This window comes from Mandrillus leucophaeus, unplaced genomic scaffold, assembly GCF_000951045.1.
Source record: "Mandrillus leucophaeus isolate KB7577 unplaced genomic scaffold, Mleu.le_1.0 Scaffold1511, whole genome shotgun sequence".
Taxonomy (NCBI): Eukaryota; Metazoa; Chordata; class Mammalia; order Primates; family Cercopithecidae; genus Mandrillus; species Mandrillus leucophaeus.
Genome location: NW_012101490.1, coordinates 1 through 17,808, shown reverse-complemented (window position 1 = coordinate 17,808; position 17,808 = coordinate 1). Strand labels below are relative to the sequence as shown.

The 17,808-nt window shown below is 49.6% G+C and overlaps 1 protein-coding gene across 1 annotated transcript; it reads right to left on the bottom strand.

Moving 5' to 3' along the window:
• Window positions 1-253: 253 nt before the first annotated feature.
• Window positions 254-15,189, bottom strand: LOC105535905 (golgin subfamily A member 8H-like; the record flags this gene model as incomplete). The annotated part of the gene is given in 22 exon segments (XM_011975157.1): window positions 254-465; window positions 2,509-2,638; window positions 2,749-2,878; window positions 5,519-5,550; window positions 5,685-5,732; window positions 5,816-6,036; window positions 6,291-6,380; window positions 6,811-6,883; window positions 8,242-8,310; window positions 8,560-8,795; window positions 9,174-9,261; window positions 9,432-9,565; window positions 9,672-9,750; window positions 10,795-10,904; window positions 11,000-11,084; window positions 11,173-11,194; window positions 11,196-11,218; window positions 11,481-11,519; window positions 12,376-12,456; window positions 12,640-12,699; window positions 13,288-13,407; window positions 15,130-15,189. Coding segments are annotated over 22 exon segments (2,142 nt in total), but the record flags the coding sequence as incomplete, so codon positions are not given.
• Between the last annotated feature and the right edge of the window lie 2,619 nt (window positions 15,190-17,808).

Sequence of the window (17,808 nt, the reverse complement as noted above, 5' to 3'; positions counted from 1 at the left end):
GCATGATAGGTCCAGGGTCCCCTCCCAGATCTGTGACCTTGGACAGGTGACTTTTCCTCTGGATCTCGGTGTCCCTATCTGAGTGAGAAAAGGGCAGTGGGGAGGCAGATCTTTGAGTCTAAGTGGTGTAGAAGCCACATCTGAAAAGCCATACTCAGGACTCCAAGTCCAGCACACAGTCCTACCAGGGCCTGGTGGGAGGCCAGGGCAGCACAGGTATCAGGTCCAAACCTCCTTCCCTCATTGCCCACTCTCAGACCAAGGAGTTCCTCTTCTCGGAACTGCTATCCCACCTGTACTTGCATGGGGACCAGAACACGCTGATGGAGGAATCAGCATAGCAGGCACAGCGGCGCGACGAGATACTGCATATGCACCACATGCTGAAGGAGGCGTTCAGCATCATGGGTGACATCAACATGACCACCATCAGCACGCCCATGGGGGCCCATTGACGACTCCTGGCTGCAGGTGCAGAGCGTCCCGGCCGAATGGAGGTACCAGGGCTGGCCCCCAGTAGCCCCAAAGCACCCCAGCCTCCATGACTGAGCCTGGGAGCTCTTGGAGCAGGCTCTGTGCCCAAGCTGGCAGACATGGGTGCTCTCTGGAGCTTATGGTGTAAGGGCTGAGATCCTGGAGAGGCTTGTGTGTGGGGCCGTACTCTGAGGTGGCCAGAGGCCTAGCAATGTCATCCTGGGCCCGCTGTACCTGTTGTGCAGTCTGAGTCATGCGCCAGGGGAGGGCATCCAGCTCCCAGCCTGGGAGTGCTGAGAGCCAAATCCACTCACTGCAGAGCAGGGGTGATAGTCAGGGTCCCACCTCCTCTATCTGTCGGCAATCCAGTAGTGATCTAGGATAAAACCTTGAGAGTTCCATACACACGATCAACCCACAGCACACCTCACAGGCCAGGCAGGGACACACAGCCCCTTTCTCTCCCTCCCAGGTACCATCATAGCTGCTAGTGTGTGGCTGAAGGCAAGGTCCCTGGCCCCCACTGAAGCACTACTGCCAGCCAGCAGAGTCACACACCTTGGCCAGCTGCTTCTAGAGGTCACCTCTGCTATTCAGCCAAGGGGACCACAGTGCCTGCTGGCCTGGCTGAGCTCCGCCCAGCAAGCCCGCCCATCTCCCTTGCCATGGACTCTCCTTCTTCTTCTTCTCCCAGGAGGAAGGGCCCAGCCTCACCTGTGTGACCTGCAACCCCCAACAAGCTGAGGCTCCCCCTCCTAGACTTACACGTCTATAGCCTATGGCATCTGGCTGCCTACCCTCCCTGTCTCCCCCAGGGTCCTGGGCTTTCTGACTGCCCAGAGGAAGCTCCGGCAATCACTCCAGCCATCCATCCCTTTTAGCTTCATCATCCTGGTTCAAGCACTGTTCCTTCTCTATCAGGTCTGGTGGCTGCTGCATTGGGTTCCAAAAAGCGAGAGGTGGCCCTGGGCCAGTGGGTTGGAAGACAGGGTGACCAGAGAAGACAGGGTGACCAGGCATTGCTCTGAATGGTGGGTGCACTGCCTGGGTGCCCTGGAAGACGCCAGCGTGTGTGGAGTGGGGAGGGCTGCCGCAGCCCCCAGGCACTAACCATGAAGCTCCGGCTCCTCCATCTTCCTCCCCTTTCCTTTCCAACCCCTCTTTTCCAGGAAGCTTGCCACACTCACACATGCGCCTTCCCCTCCCCGGCCCTACCACAGCTGCTGTGGCACATCTGTGCTCTGCACTTGCCTCACCAGCTCTCTGCTCGCTTTTCTCTCTCCTGTTTTCTCTCTGCTTTCTCTCCAACTGCCAGTCGATTGGGTCAGGCAAGACCATCCCGTCCTCAGAGCCCAGGCACCCCTTCGACCTCTAAACAGATCCCTCCACTTCTTGGAGACCTCCCTTTCCAAGCCTGCCTGGGCAACTGTTCTGTGACTTGACAATGACTCCCCCAGCCCCAAAGCCAGCCCCCTACATCTGTGACTTAGTCTGTTGTAGTGGTGAGCGGACACATCCAGGTGTGACCATTGCCGAAAACTTGTGCCCCCTCTGTGGTACGCCCCTGCCCTGGTCTATAAATATCTATAAATACCTATATACACACACACACACACACACACACACACACACATACACACACCCCAACAGGTGGCCGACCACCTCGCCTCTAGCACTGGGAATCAGTCACCGTGCTGGTCTTGTGGAGTCTTGTGGCCCAACAAGAGAAATCTGTCCCCTAACATTGGCCTTCCAAAGTGCACCACCTCTAGTGAGCCTCCCTGTCATGCCCGGCCTGTGGACAGCCAACACCCGCTGTCCCTCCCGCCCCCAACCAAGCATGGCAGTGCTGTGCAGGCCTTTGTGTGGCCTGACAGTCTCTGCCAGTCCTGCTGTCCCTCAGCTGAGAATGAAACCCATTTCTGGATGACGGGGAAATGCATCCTCTGCTGGCCGTGTTCTCTATGGAGCTCACAGGAGGGGAAAGACCGAGCCATTTCTAGGGTGCTGTTGGGAGTGGTGAAAAGGCCATACCTTTTCCAAGCGACACTTTTCCTGGAAAGCCCCTGAAGCTTAGCTGGCTCTTATCCTGTGAAGCTGGCTCTGGCCAACAGGGGGCTGCCATGAACTCAGCCTGGAGGGAGATTGAGGAGCAGCCAGCACTCTAGAGGGAGAGATGGAACAGGCCACCAGGTGCAGACAGGAGAGGGAGGCAAGGGGACAGAACGGAAGAAGCCTGGGGTGGGTGGAGGTCGTGCCCTTAGGTGCTGGTACCTGTTTCCCCGCCACCGCCAGATCAGGCTTCTGAGTCTGTTGGCTGTCAGGGCCAGACTGCACGCCATAGGCTCCATGGCAGTCCCCATGGAATCCCCCAGGTGTCACCAGGCAGCAACAGGTAACAGGCCTGGAAGGTCCCCAACAGCCCAGCTGGACATGCTCAGACACTCTGGGGCTCCTCATTCAGTGGCACAAACTCCAGGACCCAGTGAGGGAAATGGGAACACACCAGGCCAAGCAGTATGGCTAAATCCATTTATTCCAAAATAAAAAGCAAAATAAACAGGAGTCCAATCACCAGGGAGTCACAACTCCATCCCCTCCTCCTTCCTCTGTCCTATGCTAGCAATAAATAAGTTTCGCAGCCACAAATAATTATTAGACCCTCCTCCTCATGTGCCAGCTCCAACCTCCGCTAGCTACGATACAGGGGTGGCCCTACCCTCTGGAATATACAAAACATTACACAGACACAATATGTACATCGGGGAAGGGGGCCACCCCAGCAGCCCGTGCACTCACCTGGTCCACAGTTCGCCCCACTGTCCCGCCTCAGCTACCTCTCTGAATAAGAAGATTGGAGACCCCCTGAGGGAAAACGTGCTATGGTGAGAGTAAGGAGACCATCAGACCTCCTCCGAACAAACCAACTCCACCAGCCTCTGGCTCTTAAATAACAATCATCATCATCCAGAAATCTAAGGACTCAGCCCTGGTCAAGGCGGCAAAGGGTCTGTTTGTCTTTCCCCATTAGACAGAGGTCGTGTGTTGCTCCCCTAATTGTAACAGGGTGACTGGGAAGGGGTGGTAGGGACATGGTGGCAGTAGAGACTCCAGCCCCACTTCTCCAGGCTTTGCTGACAGGGGCCTGCTTTTAATTTTTATTTTTATCCCATAACTTTTCAAAAAATCCCATAACTTCTTTTTCATAACTTTTTTTTGTAACTGTTCATAAAACTTTTTTCTACTTTTATCCCACAACTTTTTTTTGCCACAACTTTTTTACATTTTTTATCCCACAACTTTTTCACCCCATAACATTTTTAATCCCGTAATTTTTTAATTTTGTGTTCTTTTCATAAACAGTTGCATAGTTACATTCCAATTTCGTAAAAATGAAACAGATTATCTCATGCCAAGCATGCCCAGCATTTGCACAGTATCAATACCTTTAATACTATAGATTTCAAGACTCACAAAATAAAATTTTAAGGCAAAAACAGCACTTTGCAACAATTTAATAATTTATTACATTACAGTAGCATCACACCAGCAGTCAATAATGCCACTTCAGGCAAAAGTCTTTCAGTATTTCCATTATACATTCTGTTTACAAGAATTCATAAATTGGTAAAATTCATTCTAAGAAAACTTGGCAACTAAAGCTTTGGACTGGAACTGGCACTTCTTTCTCTACTTTTCCTTCCTACCATTTCTTTCTTTTAAACTGCAGTATTCGCATTTTAAAATGTTTTAACTTATTTCAGAACATTAAGATAGCAGTTACATTTTTTAATACTTATATTATTTTTAAATGACTCAGATAAAGTTTTAGAGAAACTATATTATGGATAGGGCTAATTTATACTTTCAAATTTTCTAAAAATAAGCTTTGGTTTTAGAACTGATTGTTTTTTCATCATCTACAGTCAACGATGGGAGCCTTTCATTCCTCAGAAATAATCCCTTTTAGGTCATCAAGAAAGAGTACAACTGCTGCAGCTCATGGTGCAATATCTTCATGAGCCCAGAGCACACACAAATCCTGAGGGAACTACCATAGTACAGCGCTCATTCTTGGCACCGGACCAAATGAAACACATTCTATCCCGCACACACCTGCCAGAGCAGGCCACTTTCCTCTTCTGTGAGATTTGAAAAGCTCCCCCAAAATGTCATTATTCCCATCACCAATACACAGAAAACGGGGGAAAGGTTGTTTCCAGTTCTCAGCCTTTAAACAACTCTAAATGTCAGTACTCACAGTGGCACATTACAAAGTAATAAACAGTGCACACTTGAGGGCAAACCACATATTGAGCAGTGATTAAGATTAGATCAAACATAATAGCAGAATATAAGCAGATTTTATCTGAATTCCATAATGAACATACATGCTGCAATGACATTAAAAAAGCATAGCAGCCTATTCCAAACCAGCGACAATAGTTTTGTGCAAATAGTGGGTCTTTGTGTGTTTGACCTCCCACCATATAAGGGCAAACTCGATATGCATGCTAATGACCAACGATTATGAAATTAAAAATGAAAAATGCTAAAGGATGCCAGAGTGAACATCAGTGAAAGCCACTGAGACCCACTCTCCTTTAACTTTTTACAAATAAACTTAAATTATAAATTAGAAACACAAATAATCATGAGTGGCTCTAACATTCCAATGAAGTAAATGAATTGGGTAGGAGATTAACCCCATAACTTGTTTCCTTTTGTAAAATTTTTTGACCAGCTCTTTGATGATGGTGATGTTTATCTCCTTCTTCTCGGCAGCCAAGTCCGGCAAAAGAATGGCACACAGGGGTTGATGTCCAAGCCTGGGTGCTCCACGCTGTCGGTGAGGCTCACCTCACAAAGATCTTTGGGGAGAGGGAGGCGGGGATCTGAGCGCAGTGCGAGCCTCTCCTGCCCCTGCCTGCCCACCCGCCTGAGGACTCTACTCACCACCATGCTTGTTGGCAGCCCCCAGCTCCTGGGGGGGCTGGGTTCCTGGACTAGGTTCATCAGCAGGGTGCCGCATCTTTGGCACTACCTCCTGGCTCCGTTATAAGGTGATGAACTTTCCTGTGGGAGGACAGGGCTCAGACACTGAGACCCCTCTGACAGCCCTGCAGCTCCCACTGCCATGCCCTGTCCTCCAGCTCACTGATGGCGTCTGTCTTTCCAGTACTGGATGAATCGAAGTTCTAGCTTCTCACCCACTCCCTTAGGTCCCCCTTCTCCTCCAGGAGGTCCATAAAGCCTCTCTGAAGTCAAAATAATGGGGTCATATCTTGGCAGCGACCTGCCCCACCCCTGCCCTTCTTGGCCCATGCCAGAACTCATTCACCTCCAGCTTCTCCATGACCTCCTGCAGGGCCTGGTGGGTCTCCCCACTCACAGACTCGCCACCAGTCACTGGGGCTGGGATCACTGCTTCTGGCTCCTGCTGGGCAGAGGCCACCGGCTGAGCCAGGTGCTGGCAGCACACTCTGTGCTCTTTCACCTGCTCTTGTAACCATGCCTGCTCCTCCTGGGCACTGACTTCAGTGGAGTTGTAAAATGCCACCAGAAGACAAGACGTGAGCATTCTTGTGGGGGCATACACAGAACAAACGGGCAGAGAGGTGGAGTGCAGCCCCTTCCCTTGGGGCCTCAGAAAGTGCACCTGTTGGTCACAGGTGAAATGGTGTCTGACCACTGGCTCCCAGATGGGGTGAGGGTCCAGAGAAATCAGAAGGCAGGGAAACCAAGAGCATAAAGGGGTCTTGGAGGGACCACACAGGAAGGTGGCAAAATGGGTGCAGGGGGAGTCAGGCTCAGCATGGCCTCCCAGCTCTCCAGGTCCTCCGGGACGGTCAGCATGGGCTGAGGTGCCTCCTCCTCCTCACTGTCCAGATGTCCTCCTCCATCTCCTGTGGGGGGTAGCCAAAAGGGTCCTCAGACAACCCAACAAGGGAGGTACTGTGGGCCCACCTCTACCTCCACCATCACTGTGTAACCCTGAGCCAGCCCCTACCCAGACAGGAATAAGCTGCTGTTCTTTATTTTTACTTTTAAGAACCAAGATCTTGCTATGCTGCCCAGGCACAGTCCCACTACTAGTTGGTGCTGGAGTTCTGACCTGCTCCATTTCTGACCTGGGCCAGTTCAGCCATCCTTAGGCAACTTGGTGGACCCCGCTCCCAGGAAGTCACCATATTGATGCTGAACTTAGTGCAGGCACCCAGTCGGCATAAGGACCAGCTGTTCTAAAGGTCTCTTCCAACTCCTTAATCCTGTGTTGCTAACAGTACCCCCTTCCTCCTGGGGCTCTCTCCTCTTCCTCCGAGCAGGTTCCCGTACCTTCCCCAGGGAGAGCCGTGAGGCTCAGCTGGGCCTGTAGGGGCTGGTTCTGCTGGCTGGAAGTTTCCAGGCACTCATAAGGAGCCAAGAAAGGGTGAGAGGGCACGGAGTTTGCCAGGTTGTCCCCCTTAGGGCCCCGGCCTCAGCAGCTCCCTCCCCTGGGTCTCCTGCAACTTTTTGTGGGCCAGGTTGGCCACCACTTTGCCCCAAGCTTCCTGCTGATGCAGCTGGTTCATTAGCTGGGTCTGCTGCAGTAACTGCCTGTGCAGTGCCTCCTTCTCAGTGGTCAGCTGCTGATAGGCGGCCACCTACTGCTGGTAGGTGGCCACATACTGCTGCAGGTGACCCAGGTAATGGTCTGGCTGCTGCCGCAGACTCTGAGCCTCTTGGCTCTTCAGCTTCACCTGCAGGAAGACCCTGGGCGTGAGGGCACGTGGTGGCTGGCTTCCAGATTCTGGGTCCATTGATAGGGTAGCGAGAGAAATGTGGGGCTCTATCGCCTGCCCAGGCCCCTGGCCCCTTGTTCCGGGCCTAAGTGACTGCCTCCTTTTCCTAGAACCCCATGCCTCCTTCCCCAGCCTCAAATCTCATACCCTTTTCTCATCATTTAAACTGTAGGCCACAGACTGGTGGAAAAGCAGTGGGAGACAACCACCATCTGCTAAGTGCGCTACATGCCTAATGCTTTCCAAGTATTATCTCATTTAATCCTCAACTCCTCTGTAAGGAAAATGATAACTTCCTATTGAAGTTAAACAAACAGAGACTTAGAGATGCAAAATACTTGAATGGTGACCTGTGGAACTGAGGTTGGAATCCAGTTTTAATCTAAGGAGTATTTTTGTTTTGTTTGGAGACAGGGTGTCACTCTGTGACCCAGGCTGGAGTGCAGTGGTGCAATCTCAGCTCACTGTAACCTCCACCTCCTGGGCTAAAGCGATTCTCATGCCTCAGCTTCCTGAGTAGGTGGGATTACAGGCATGTGCCACCGTGCCTGGCTAATTTTTTTTTTTTTTTTTTTGGTAATTGTAATAAGAGATGAGGTTTTACCAGGTTGGCCTGGCTGATCTCAAACTCCCAACCTCAAGTGATTCTCCTGCCTCAGCCTCCCAAAGTGCTGGGATTATAGGCATGAGCCGCCGTGCCTGGAATAAGGAGCCTCATATACCACTGTCTCTTCCCCTATGACTGGGGGCTCCATACCTCTAGCTGGGATGATGATGTCCAGACCTGGGAGGAGCCCAGGGCTCCACATGTCTAATAGTCAGAGGGCAGAAAGCAAGAAACAGTCACAGGACTGCCCTGGAGGGTGCTGGGGCCACTTGACCCCAGGTTGGAGCGGCCTCTGTCCTGGTACCTCCCCTCCCCAGAGGCTGGTGCTCGCTTCCCAGCCCTTCTTGGATGGGGGATGGAGGTTACTGTTTCCTTCACCTCGCCCAGCTTCTCCTGCAGCTCCTTTACCTGGTGCTCCAACTGCAGTGCGCTCTTGTTCTCATTGTTCTGGACAGAGAGAAGCAATCAGTAGCCACCCACTGCAGCTGGAGAACCAAGAACTTGGTGTCTGCCTCCCATGGCACCGGGAAGGGTGGAGGCAGGTGAGAAAAATCATCCCCTCTCTCCACAGCCTCCAGCGCAGCGCTCTGGCTCACAGGTGCCTTTAGAAATAACATTTCACATGAGGGCTAAAACGCCCCTACCAAGGCCTGGAGGACTTGGTAGAAGGGCAGGCTCCCCAGGTGGGCAACGCACCAGCTCTTCAAAGCCGCTCTGTGGCTCGGCCAGCTGCTGAAGTCTCTCCTCCTGCTCCCAAAGCCTCTCCTCCTGCTCCTGAAGCCTGTCCTTTTGCCCCCAGATCAGGACACTCATGCGCTGATTGTTGTCCACCTGGGCTTGGAGTTCTCCTGCCATTCTCTCAACCTCCTTCCTCAGATGCTGCAGCTCCACCTCAGAGGGCACTGCTGGAGGCTCCAGAGGCAGGGGTTCAGCTGAGAAAGGAAGCAGGCAATAAGGACCTCTGGATTCTAAAACAAACAAACAAACAAAAACACTTCCTGTTGGTGCACAGCTCCTCTCAGGCTCCCCAAACTTGACCACGCTGCTAATAATTCCTCGCACCCAGATGGTAGCCAATCTTCCGAACCACTTTCAGATAGAGAGCACTGTGGGTGGCTTACAATGGGCCTTCTTTGCTGATGGGGACACTGAGGCTCATGGAGACGACAAGACTTGCTATCTCCTGGCACAGACCCCTTTCCCTCTGCCTCAAAGCCCTTCCATCCACCCACCTCCCTGGGGTACTCTAAGCCACTCCCAGGGCCCTCTGATGCCAGGCCTGCTCCCAGGTCATGCTAGTCCCATCTTACCCCTCTGGTTTTTGAGTTTGGACAAGCTCCTCTCCAGCTTCTCTACCCGACGTGTATCATGCTTCTTCTCCTTCTCCAATGTGCAAACCTGCCCAAAGCATGGGGGCAAAGGGCCCTGGAGAGAGGGGCTGGTGGCTGGACAGGCTGCCATCTCCCTCTCTGCTCCCACCTCCACAAAGCCCATGACCACCTCTGGCTGTACTGTTCCCATTTTACAGATGCCCAGAAAGATCCAGTGACCTATTGAAGGTGGGGGACTGAAGGGTCAGAGCTCCCCTTTGGAGACATTTTCCTCATCCTCTGCTGCCACCAGGCCTTCTCTCCTTTTATGTGTTAAGCATATTCATCTCTCTCTAGCTGGACTTGTTTAAGCAACTCCTTCAACTGCAAGAACGGGCACAGAAATTAGGAAGGGCCGTCACTGGTCCTCACCTGCTCCTGGCCACCTGGGGTCATCTTCCTTCCACATCACTCCCTCTGCAAAACCTCACCTGTGTCGCATGTGTTTCAGCAGTGCCTGCTCCCGTATGGACTGCTCTAACTGCCACTCAATAACTGCTTTACCGCGGCTTGAGGTCTGGATGGTGAAGAGTGAGAAGTTTCCAATCTGTGGGACCTGGGGCATTCCACACAGTGCCCCTTAAAAGGGCTAGGGCTTGGCTCAATATACAACTCGGTCAGTAAAGATCAAGGCACTTCCAAGCCCATGGTATGGTTTTTAAAAGAACTCAGTCAAGTTGGAAGGGACAGGGAAAAGATTGAATTTACAGCTGGCTAACAGACATCCAGAGAGATCAGATAATATTGCTTTGTTATTACTGTTATTATTACCACTGTTTGAACTTTTATTGAGTGCTTCACCAGGTACCATGCTAGCAATCCCATTTAATCCTTGCAACCACTGTAGGAGACAGTTACTATGATTCCCTCTATTGTGTAGATGAAAAAACATGGAGTATTCGAGGTTAAGTGCTTGCCTAAGATCACTTAGGCAGAGCTGGGATTTGAACACCCAGGTCTATCCAATTCCCAAGCCAATTTTTTTGTTGGGGGTAGGGGCACAGATAGGAAGGTGAAAATTAATCTTTTTTCACTATTTGAAAGGACGATACATTCATATAGTCTAAAACTCAGAAGGAACACAAGGGAAGTTTCTCTCAGCCACCCTGTTGCTATCTCCTGAGCTTTTTATGAACCCTTAAAGACATGTTTTATGTATATTATCATAGTATGCACACACACACACACACACACACACACACACACACACGCTTCCTCTCACTACAGAAGTGGTAACATATTAAAGGTATTCTTCTGTACCTTCACAGTACAAATAAGTACCCAACACCTAGGACTTGGCCAAGACCACAGCCAGGTAAGGGCAGGGCAGGCACTTGGCCTCCAAGCTCTGCATCCAGTACTCACTCCCCACAGTGCCCCCCAACTCACCCACAACAGCTGACTCAGCCCAGGTTGCTCTAACAACCACACACAAAAGCAGAAGGAAAAGGCCATGCTGCGTTCTGGGCAGGACACTCCATTCTGCAGAATGGAGCTTTAGGCTCACTCCTCCATCTAGGAAGCCAAGCTGCCAGAGGAAGGGACAAGTGGCTGAACTCACACTGATCTCCTTCTTCTCCTGTGTGGCGGTGACAGCAGAGAGAGCCCGCTCTAACTCTGCTATACGCTGCAATGAATGTTGCAGGCAGCCGGCCAGATCCTTGGATTCATCTGTAATGAGACAGTTGAGATGGGGCCCAAAGAACTCCCCCTAAAGACATGTCAAAGTGCCAGGTTGAAGGATGACAGGATGCCCAGATTCCTACATTCAAAGTATCTGAGGGAACGTTTCATGTGATACAGGTCTGTATTTAGTTTCTCTTTCTGTATGTTCAATCTCTGGATTTGAACCTTTGGGAGAAAAGCCAAGCAAGTGCTGAAAGAGAAGGAAAGAAACATTCTCTGGAGGACAGGAGGGAACTGCACAGACTCCACTCACCTCTAGCTGCCTTTTGGCTTTGTTTCTCATTGTTTGATTTCTTTTCCTGTAGGAAGAGGAAGACAGAGCTCTTACCAGGGGGAGGCAGAGATGGCACAGCAAGAGACATGCCCCTAGAATGCCACCAATGCCCCAGAACAGACCCACCCATGGGACCAGGTTATCAGGGACCCTGTGGGGATGGGGTGGAATCTGAGGGTTGAGCCTTATTCCCTAGGCTGGGAGTGGGTGAGACGAGACCAGGGCTTCTACATCTGAGCGCCCCCCAAACCCAGCAGTCATGTGAGCAAACAAAGAAATCACGTCACTTCTTCTAACTGATGTTCTACTTGTTTCTTCTGTTCTTTCTGTTGGGAGAGTCAAATTAAGGTGATGGAGGGTGGCCCCCTCAACTCTATTCCCCAGACCAGGAAGCAACAGGCAGTGGCCAGGAAAGGATTTTAAAGGCAAAGTTCTCAGACCCAAAGGGAACACTACCTGGTAAACTCTCCTCAAGCTCCCAAGGACAGAGGATTTGGGTCTTTGTTGGTTTTCAACCACAGCCACAGAACTCAGTCTGAATCTGGAATCTCTTGGGAGGAGAGTAACATAAGCCTCTAGAGATGGAGTTTGAGAGAGGCCACCCCTTCTGCCAGCTTGTGATTTAGAAAAGTGTGTTCATTCAATAAACATTTTCTAAGCATGTATGGACCAGGTACGGTTCTTCACAGCACATATAGGGTGGAAAAGGACAGACAGGAGCCCTTAGCCCCAAGGTTTCCATTCTAGGGGGCCTTTAAATCTCTGACTCTCAGAACCAACAGAAAGATACTCTGGTATTCCCTACCTTCTCTGGAAACACGAGCCCAAAAAGGAGAGGTGGCTTGTTCAGAATCAAAGAGCAAATTAGGGACTGAGTCACGGCAGGAATACGGGGCCCCTGACAACCAGTCAGGCTAGCACTTCCCCGAGGGGCAAAAACCCCAGGGTGTGTGTAGCTAGGACTCAAGCAGGGGTGTCTGGAGAGGAGAGAGTCAGCAAAGAGGGCAGCAAAAGAAGAGCCATGCTGCATGCTGTGGGTTCCCTCCAGTTGAGGCCTGGGTGCCCCAGCTCCCTATTTGTCCTTGGCACCAGGGGCCCCCAGGCCCTTTCTTCAGGGCCCCAACGGGAAACTGGAACCCAAGATTGGCAACGTGGAATCAGGGAACCCCACTGGACTCTTACCCAAGATTTGATGGTGTTATTCAGTTGACTGATTTTTACAGACCTCAAGTCCAGGACTACTGCTGGTTCTTGGCATGGGCTCTGAGGTGCATGCAGTAAGGAGGACATGGAGGAGGAGTGGGTCAAGAAGTAGAGAGAACAATCATTAGGGCTGGGGTGTGTGTGGGCTGTCTCAGCTGGCAGAGGGGCACCCAGTCCCCACTGTGGGAGAAGCTTGGAAGGTTGGCCTGCAGGGTCACTGCACCTCCGCCCAGAGCCTCTTACCTGCAGATCCTTCAGGGTAGCAGATGATGTAGGGCCCTCCCCATGGATACCTGTTGCTGACTATAAGAGATGAGAGTGTATGTAGAGATGCTCTGTCCACCTCAGTGTCTAAGCCCTCTGACTTCCTTTCTTCCCCATCAACTGGCAACATTTTCTTTTCTGCCTATCTTGGACCCTTTCTCCCAAAACTCCTCTGTGCCAACTTCTCTCATGGTTCTTATCTCCCCACCATCCCACCCTGGGACCCTTTCAGTGAGTCCTGATGGCAAGTGACTGTTCTCATTGTCCTGGCTTCCCCTTGAGACTGGGGATGAGGAAAATCAAACAGCAATGACCATATCCTGGGTGTCCTGGGTGTTTACAGTAGGTCATGTACTAGGGATTAACATAAAAATAACAATGACAAATCTCATTTAAACTTCACAAAGGGAAGTCAAACAATACCACCTCTATTATACAGATGTGAAAAGAGAGAGGCCCAAAGAGCTCAAGCAACTTGCCCTAAATCATATCCCTAGTAGACGGAGAGGCAGGATTCAAACCCAGAATTCTTAACCAGTACCTAACAGTCCATTCACAATCTTAACAATTACCCTCCACTGACCCTTGGGCCCCCTGTTCCCAGGAGCCTGGCCAGCCAAGACTCACATCTCCAGGTGAGTGGCAACCATCAGCAGTGGCTGTCTGAGGGCCACTGCCAGTTGTTTTCCTGTTCCTCTTTGCTCCTGCTGAAACGCCAGGGCTCTTTCTCTGCCAATATTCTTTTAACTGTGGGACAGAAGAGCAGTAATACTCATGAGTACTATCAGCCCCTACAGCCACATCCTCCTTTACAGTTTTTACAAAATACTCTTATACACCATCTGATTTTATGATACCAACAACTGTACAATGTGTTGGTACAATCATTTAGTGACTGAGGGGGATTGATATCATGGCTAGAGAAAAAAACAAAAAAGAAAAGAAAAGAAAAAAAATGTAACACTGGAACTTTGAAACTCAGTCTTCTGACTCCAAGCTTTGGGGTTTTGCCAAGAAACAGTGGCTGCCAGGGACCAAAACCAGAGGCAGAGGTAAAAACGTAAACATTAAGTAGGCAGGAACTGTATGCCATGTGGTTTAGAGTCATACATCCTCACTTGTCTATTAGTGTGAAGCAGTGCACCAGTACCTCTCAAATTTTATATCAATGTGTCCTCATGGCAGAAGGAAGCCTTTCTATTAAATCTGGGAATTTATCAGAAAGAAGACAACCCAAACCTCATTTCAGAGAGAAGTCTGGTATACTCTTAGAAACCTATGTTACATAGGTGACCTATGTGACATCCCTAAGTACATTATTGTTTTTTCTCTTGATCTCAAGAGAATCAAGGGAAACTGATGCTTCAGAAAGATGTCCCACATTTATCCTGTGGCATTCAGAGTACCCCAGGTTCAGATAATATGAGGAAGATTCAAGCTGTCAAGTTCAGTTTCCCAAGATCTATTCCACAGAAGATGAGCAAATCTCACTTCAGAGACCACTGAATGAAGGGCAGTCTGGTCCCAGAACCATGGAGAATCAGAATATGAGGTGGAGAACTCAGAAAAAAAATGTTGAAATCTCTCTGGAAAGTAGAAGCTTGGGAGAAAAGCCAAACCAAACCCATTCCCCCATTGCCACCCAGAGATACTGTTAATGTTTTGTGCTCACGGGGGAAGTGTAGGCTTTCCCCACTGTCAATGTCTATGTGAAGGGAGTAAGGCAGCCTGAAACCTCTTGCTCCTGGGTCCTATAGTCTCCATTCCCTTTCCAGCTGGAAATTTGTGCTGTGACCAGAGGAACCAGAAATGGGGTGAGAATGCTTAGGGGACTGTGTCGTAAGACCAAAGGCCGGTCTTGCAGTAATGACAGTTCCTAGGCGGACTGTGACATCACTACATTCCACTCCTCCTGGTTGGGGGAAAGGACCACATCAGTGTGATGTCTGAGTAGCTGCTCCATGATGAGGGAGGGAAACACAGGGTTGGGACCCAGGTCCTTGGAGATGCCACCACACAGAACCCAGGAGGTCAACCTTGAGGTAGCAGGAGGGGAGGGCAAAGTCTGCAGCAGGGAGCCCCAGGAGTCACCAGCCCAAAGTCACCCAGGGATGACTACCAAAGGCGGGGCCTGCACCTGGGGGACCCAGGTCCTTGGAGACACGAGCCCAAAGAGCCCAGGGGGGTCAAGCTTGGAGTGGCAGGTGGTAAGGGCCCAGTAATGGAGTGGGGAACCCCAGGAATCACCCACCCAAAGTCACCCTGGGGTTACTGCTGTGGGCAGGGACTGGGCTGCTTGCTGAAGGGGCGGGGCTGACTGACAAGACTTTGGTTGGGGGAACCCAGAGAGGCCATGGTTGGGGGGCCCAGTCCGATTTGCCTCAGAAGTGGTATGGACTCTGGCAGTGGTCTTGTCATCAGAGGGGATCTGTGGCTGGGTTGGGGGGCCATGACATGGTGCGTTTTTACCTTTTTCTTTGCTGCTGCCAATTTGCTCTGTCGAGTTTCTTCTGCCATCATGGGGTGGGGAGGGAGGGAGGGGAGGTTGGGACCACATCAGCGAAATCCCAGCAAGCACTGATCAACACCTCCAGTCACCTACCAGGCAGCTGTGCCACTGATCCACAGGAGGCCTAACCAGGGCCCCAGTAGAATGCAGAAATGGGGCGTGGCCTTAATGCTCCAAGCTCATTGGTCACTGAGCAAGATTAAAGGGAAAGGGGGTGTAGCCAGGCAGCAGTATGTCCAGACGGACCTGCGGCTCACAAGGAAAGCTGCCCACGCAACCGCTGTCCCCGCTCACTCTGAGGGGACGGGCTGCCCAGTCTGGGATGGGGGAGGTGCCGGCTTTTGCTTTAAAAGCTTTAAAACTTTAAAAAATATACGTGTGTATACTTTATATATATGTGTGTCTGTGTGTATCTATGTTTTCCTTCAGAGCTGTGCTCATTATCCAGTTTCTACGCAAGGTCTATGATTTTGGCCTACATTTTTCATCTTCAAACACGGTACAAAAATTACCAGTAGTACCATAACTGAGATACAGATCCTATAAAAATGGAAAATCCATAGCATGCCTGATGATTGATGAAGCAGATTATATTATCCAACATTCTAATAAGATAAAATAATCACAATAGTTTGTCTTTGTTGGAAAAACATTTCTCTTATTCTCCTACGTTATAGTTAAGATTTTTTTTCTTAAACAAGAAACATGTCTAATATCTGTAACAACACAAAGCTTTTGGGCTGGGTGTGGTGGCTGGCACCTGTAATCCCAGCAGTTTGGGAGCTCGAGGTGGGTGGATCACCCGAGGTCAGGAGTTCAAGACCAGCCTGGCCAACATGGTGAAACCCCATATCTACTAAAAATACAAAAACTAGCCAGGCATGGTAGTGGATGCCTATCATCCCAGCTATTTGGGAGGTTGAGGCAAGAGAATCACTTGAACCCAGGAGACGGAGGTTGCAGTGAGCCAAGCTCACACCACTGCAGTCCAGCCTGGGCGACAAAGTGAGACTCCATCTCAAAAGAAATAAAATAAAATACAAAATAAATTTTAAAAGCTTTCAATTTAATAAGCACTCAAAGCTCTTTACCACTTTAAAACAAATACAAGGCCCATTTTTCTAGAATCACCTGGCCTCTCTAAGCTTTGCAAATGAAACTGAATTTCTCACTTCATACTTGGCTATGACTTACAATCATGAAAACCAAGAATTGTTATGTCACTGTATACTGCTTGTTACCTGAATTCCACACAAGGCTGGGATCAAGGGTTGAATCTTTCATGATTTGTTCCATAACCTGTGTGCTTCTTATCCCAGACCAAACCAAGCTTTTGTTTAGAGTTCTATAATTTACAGTTAGTAGACAAGAGTGGTTCTCAGTAATGTCATCTCTGGACTAGCAGCACCAGAAGCACCTGAGAACTCTTTATAAGCGCAAATTCCTAGGCCCTACCCTGGACCTGGTGAATCAGAAACTCTGGAATAGGGCTCAGCAATCTGTGCTGCAGTCATCCCTCCAGGTATTTAAGAACCTCTGCCATACAGCAGGTAGAAAAATGTGTTTCCTTCTGGAGGCCCAAAGCCAGGGATACTATATGTTCTGTCTTGATACAAAACAATGACATGCAATTAAAACACATAACTCTCCTTCCTACTCCCACCCTCCATCCAATGTGTTTTATTTTTATGAGTTCAATAAGAAAACAAGTGGCATTCAGAGGTTTACTCTAACAAGTATATTTACAAGAATCAGTTCCTATCTAGCCTGATCTCATACAAAACCATTTACATCCTCTTACTGCTAAAGTTTTTTTAAAAAATCTTGACAATGTAAGTCTCAGGCACACTAGGAGTTCTATAATAAACCACCAAGTAGATCAGAATGTCCAAACTTACTAGAGAAGAAAAGTGGAATCATTGGCTATATTTTCAAATTGCATCCAAAGGAAATTTAAGTTCTGAATTTTTTTCACCTTCATACTTTCAAGTTAATAGAATTCAACCAGAACACTCCATTTCTTCAAAGCCTCTAGCCAGGCAGTTTTACTGTATTACTTCTTGCTTTCAATGGATATAAAGCAGAGTCCTGGTAGGCACATTTTGTATACCTGCAAAGATGCAGAACTAAACTGTTCCATCTGTTCCATATTAAAACAAAAGTCCTGTAAACCTTGGATGGCGAGTGTAATACTTCAGCACTAGCACCAAAGTCTCAAATAGGAAAAGATGCCAAAACACCACTAGCAAACAAAACTAAACTCTTGGCCGGGAGCAGTAGTTCACACCTGTAATCCCAGGACTTTGACAAGCCAAGTTGGGAGGATTACTTGAAATCAGGAGTTCAAGACTAGCCTGGCAGCATAGCGAATTCACATCTCCATAAGAAAATGTAAAAATTAGCTGGGCATGGTTGCACACACCTCTAGTCCCAGCTACTCGACAGGCTGAGGTGGGAAAATTGCTTCTGCCCAGGAATTTGAGGCTGCAGTAGCTATGATTATGGCACTGCACTCCAGCCTGGGTGACAGAACAAGACCTAGATGATTACATTCTCTCCTGCTCCTGTTTACACTAAAATCACTAAGTTAAAACGCTTTCAAGTTTGGCAGGATAAAAATTAAGTGAAATGTGACTTTG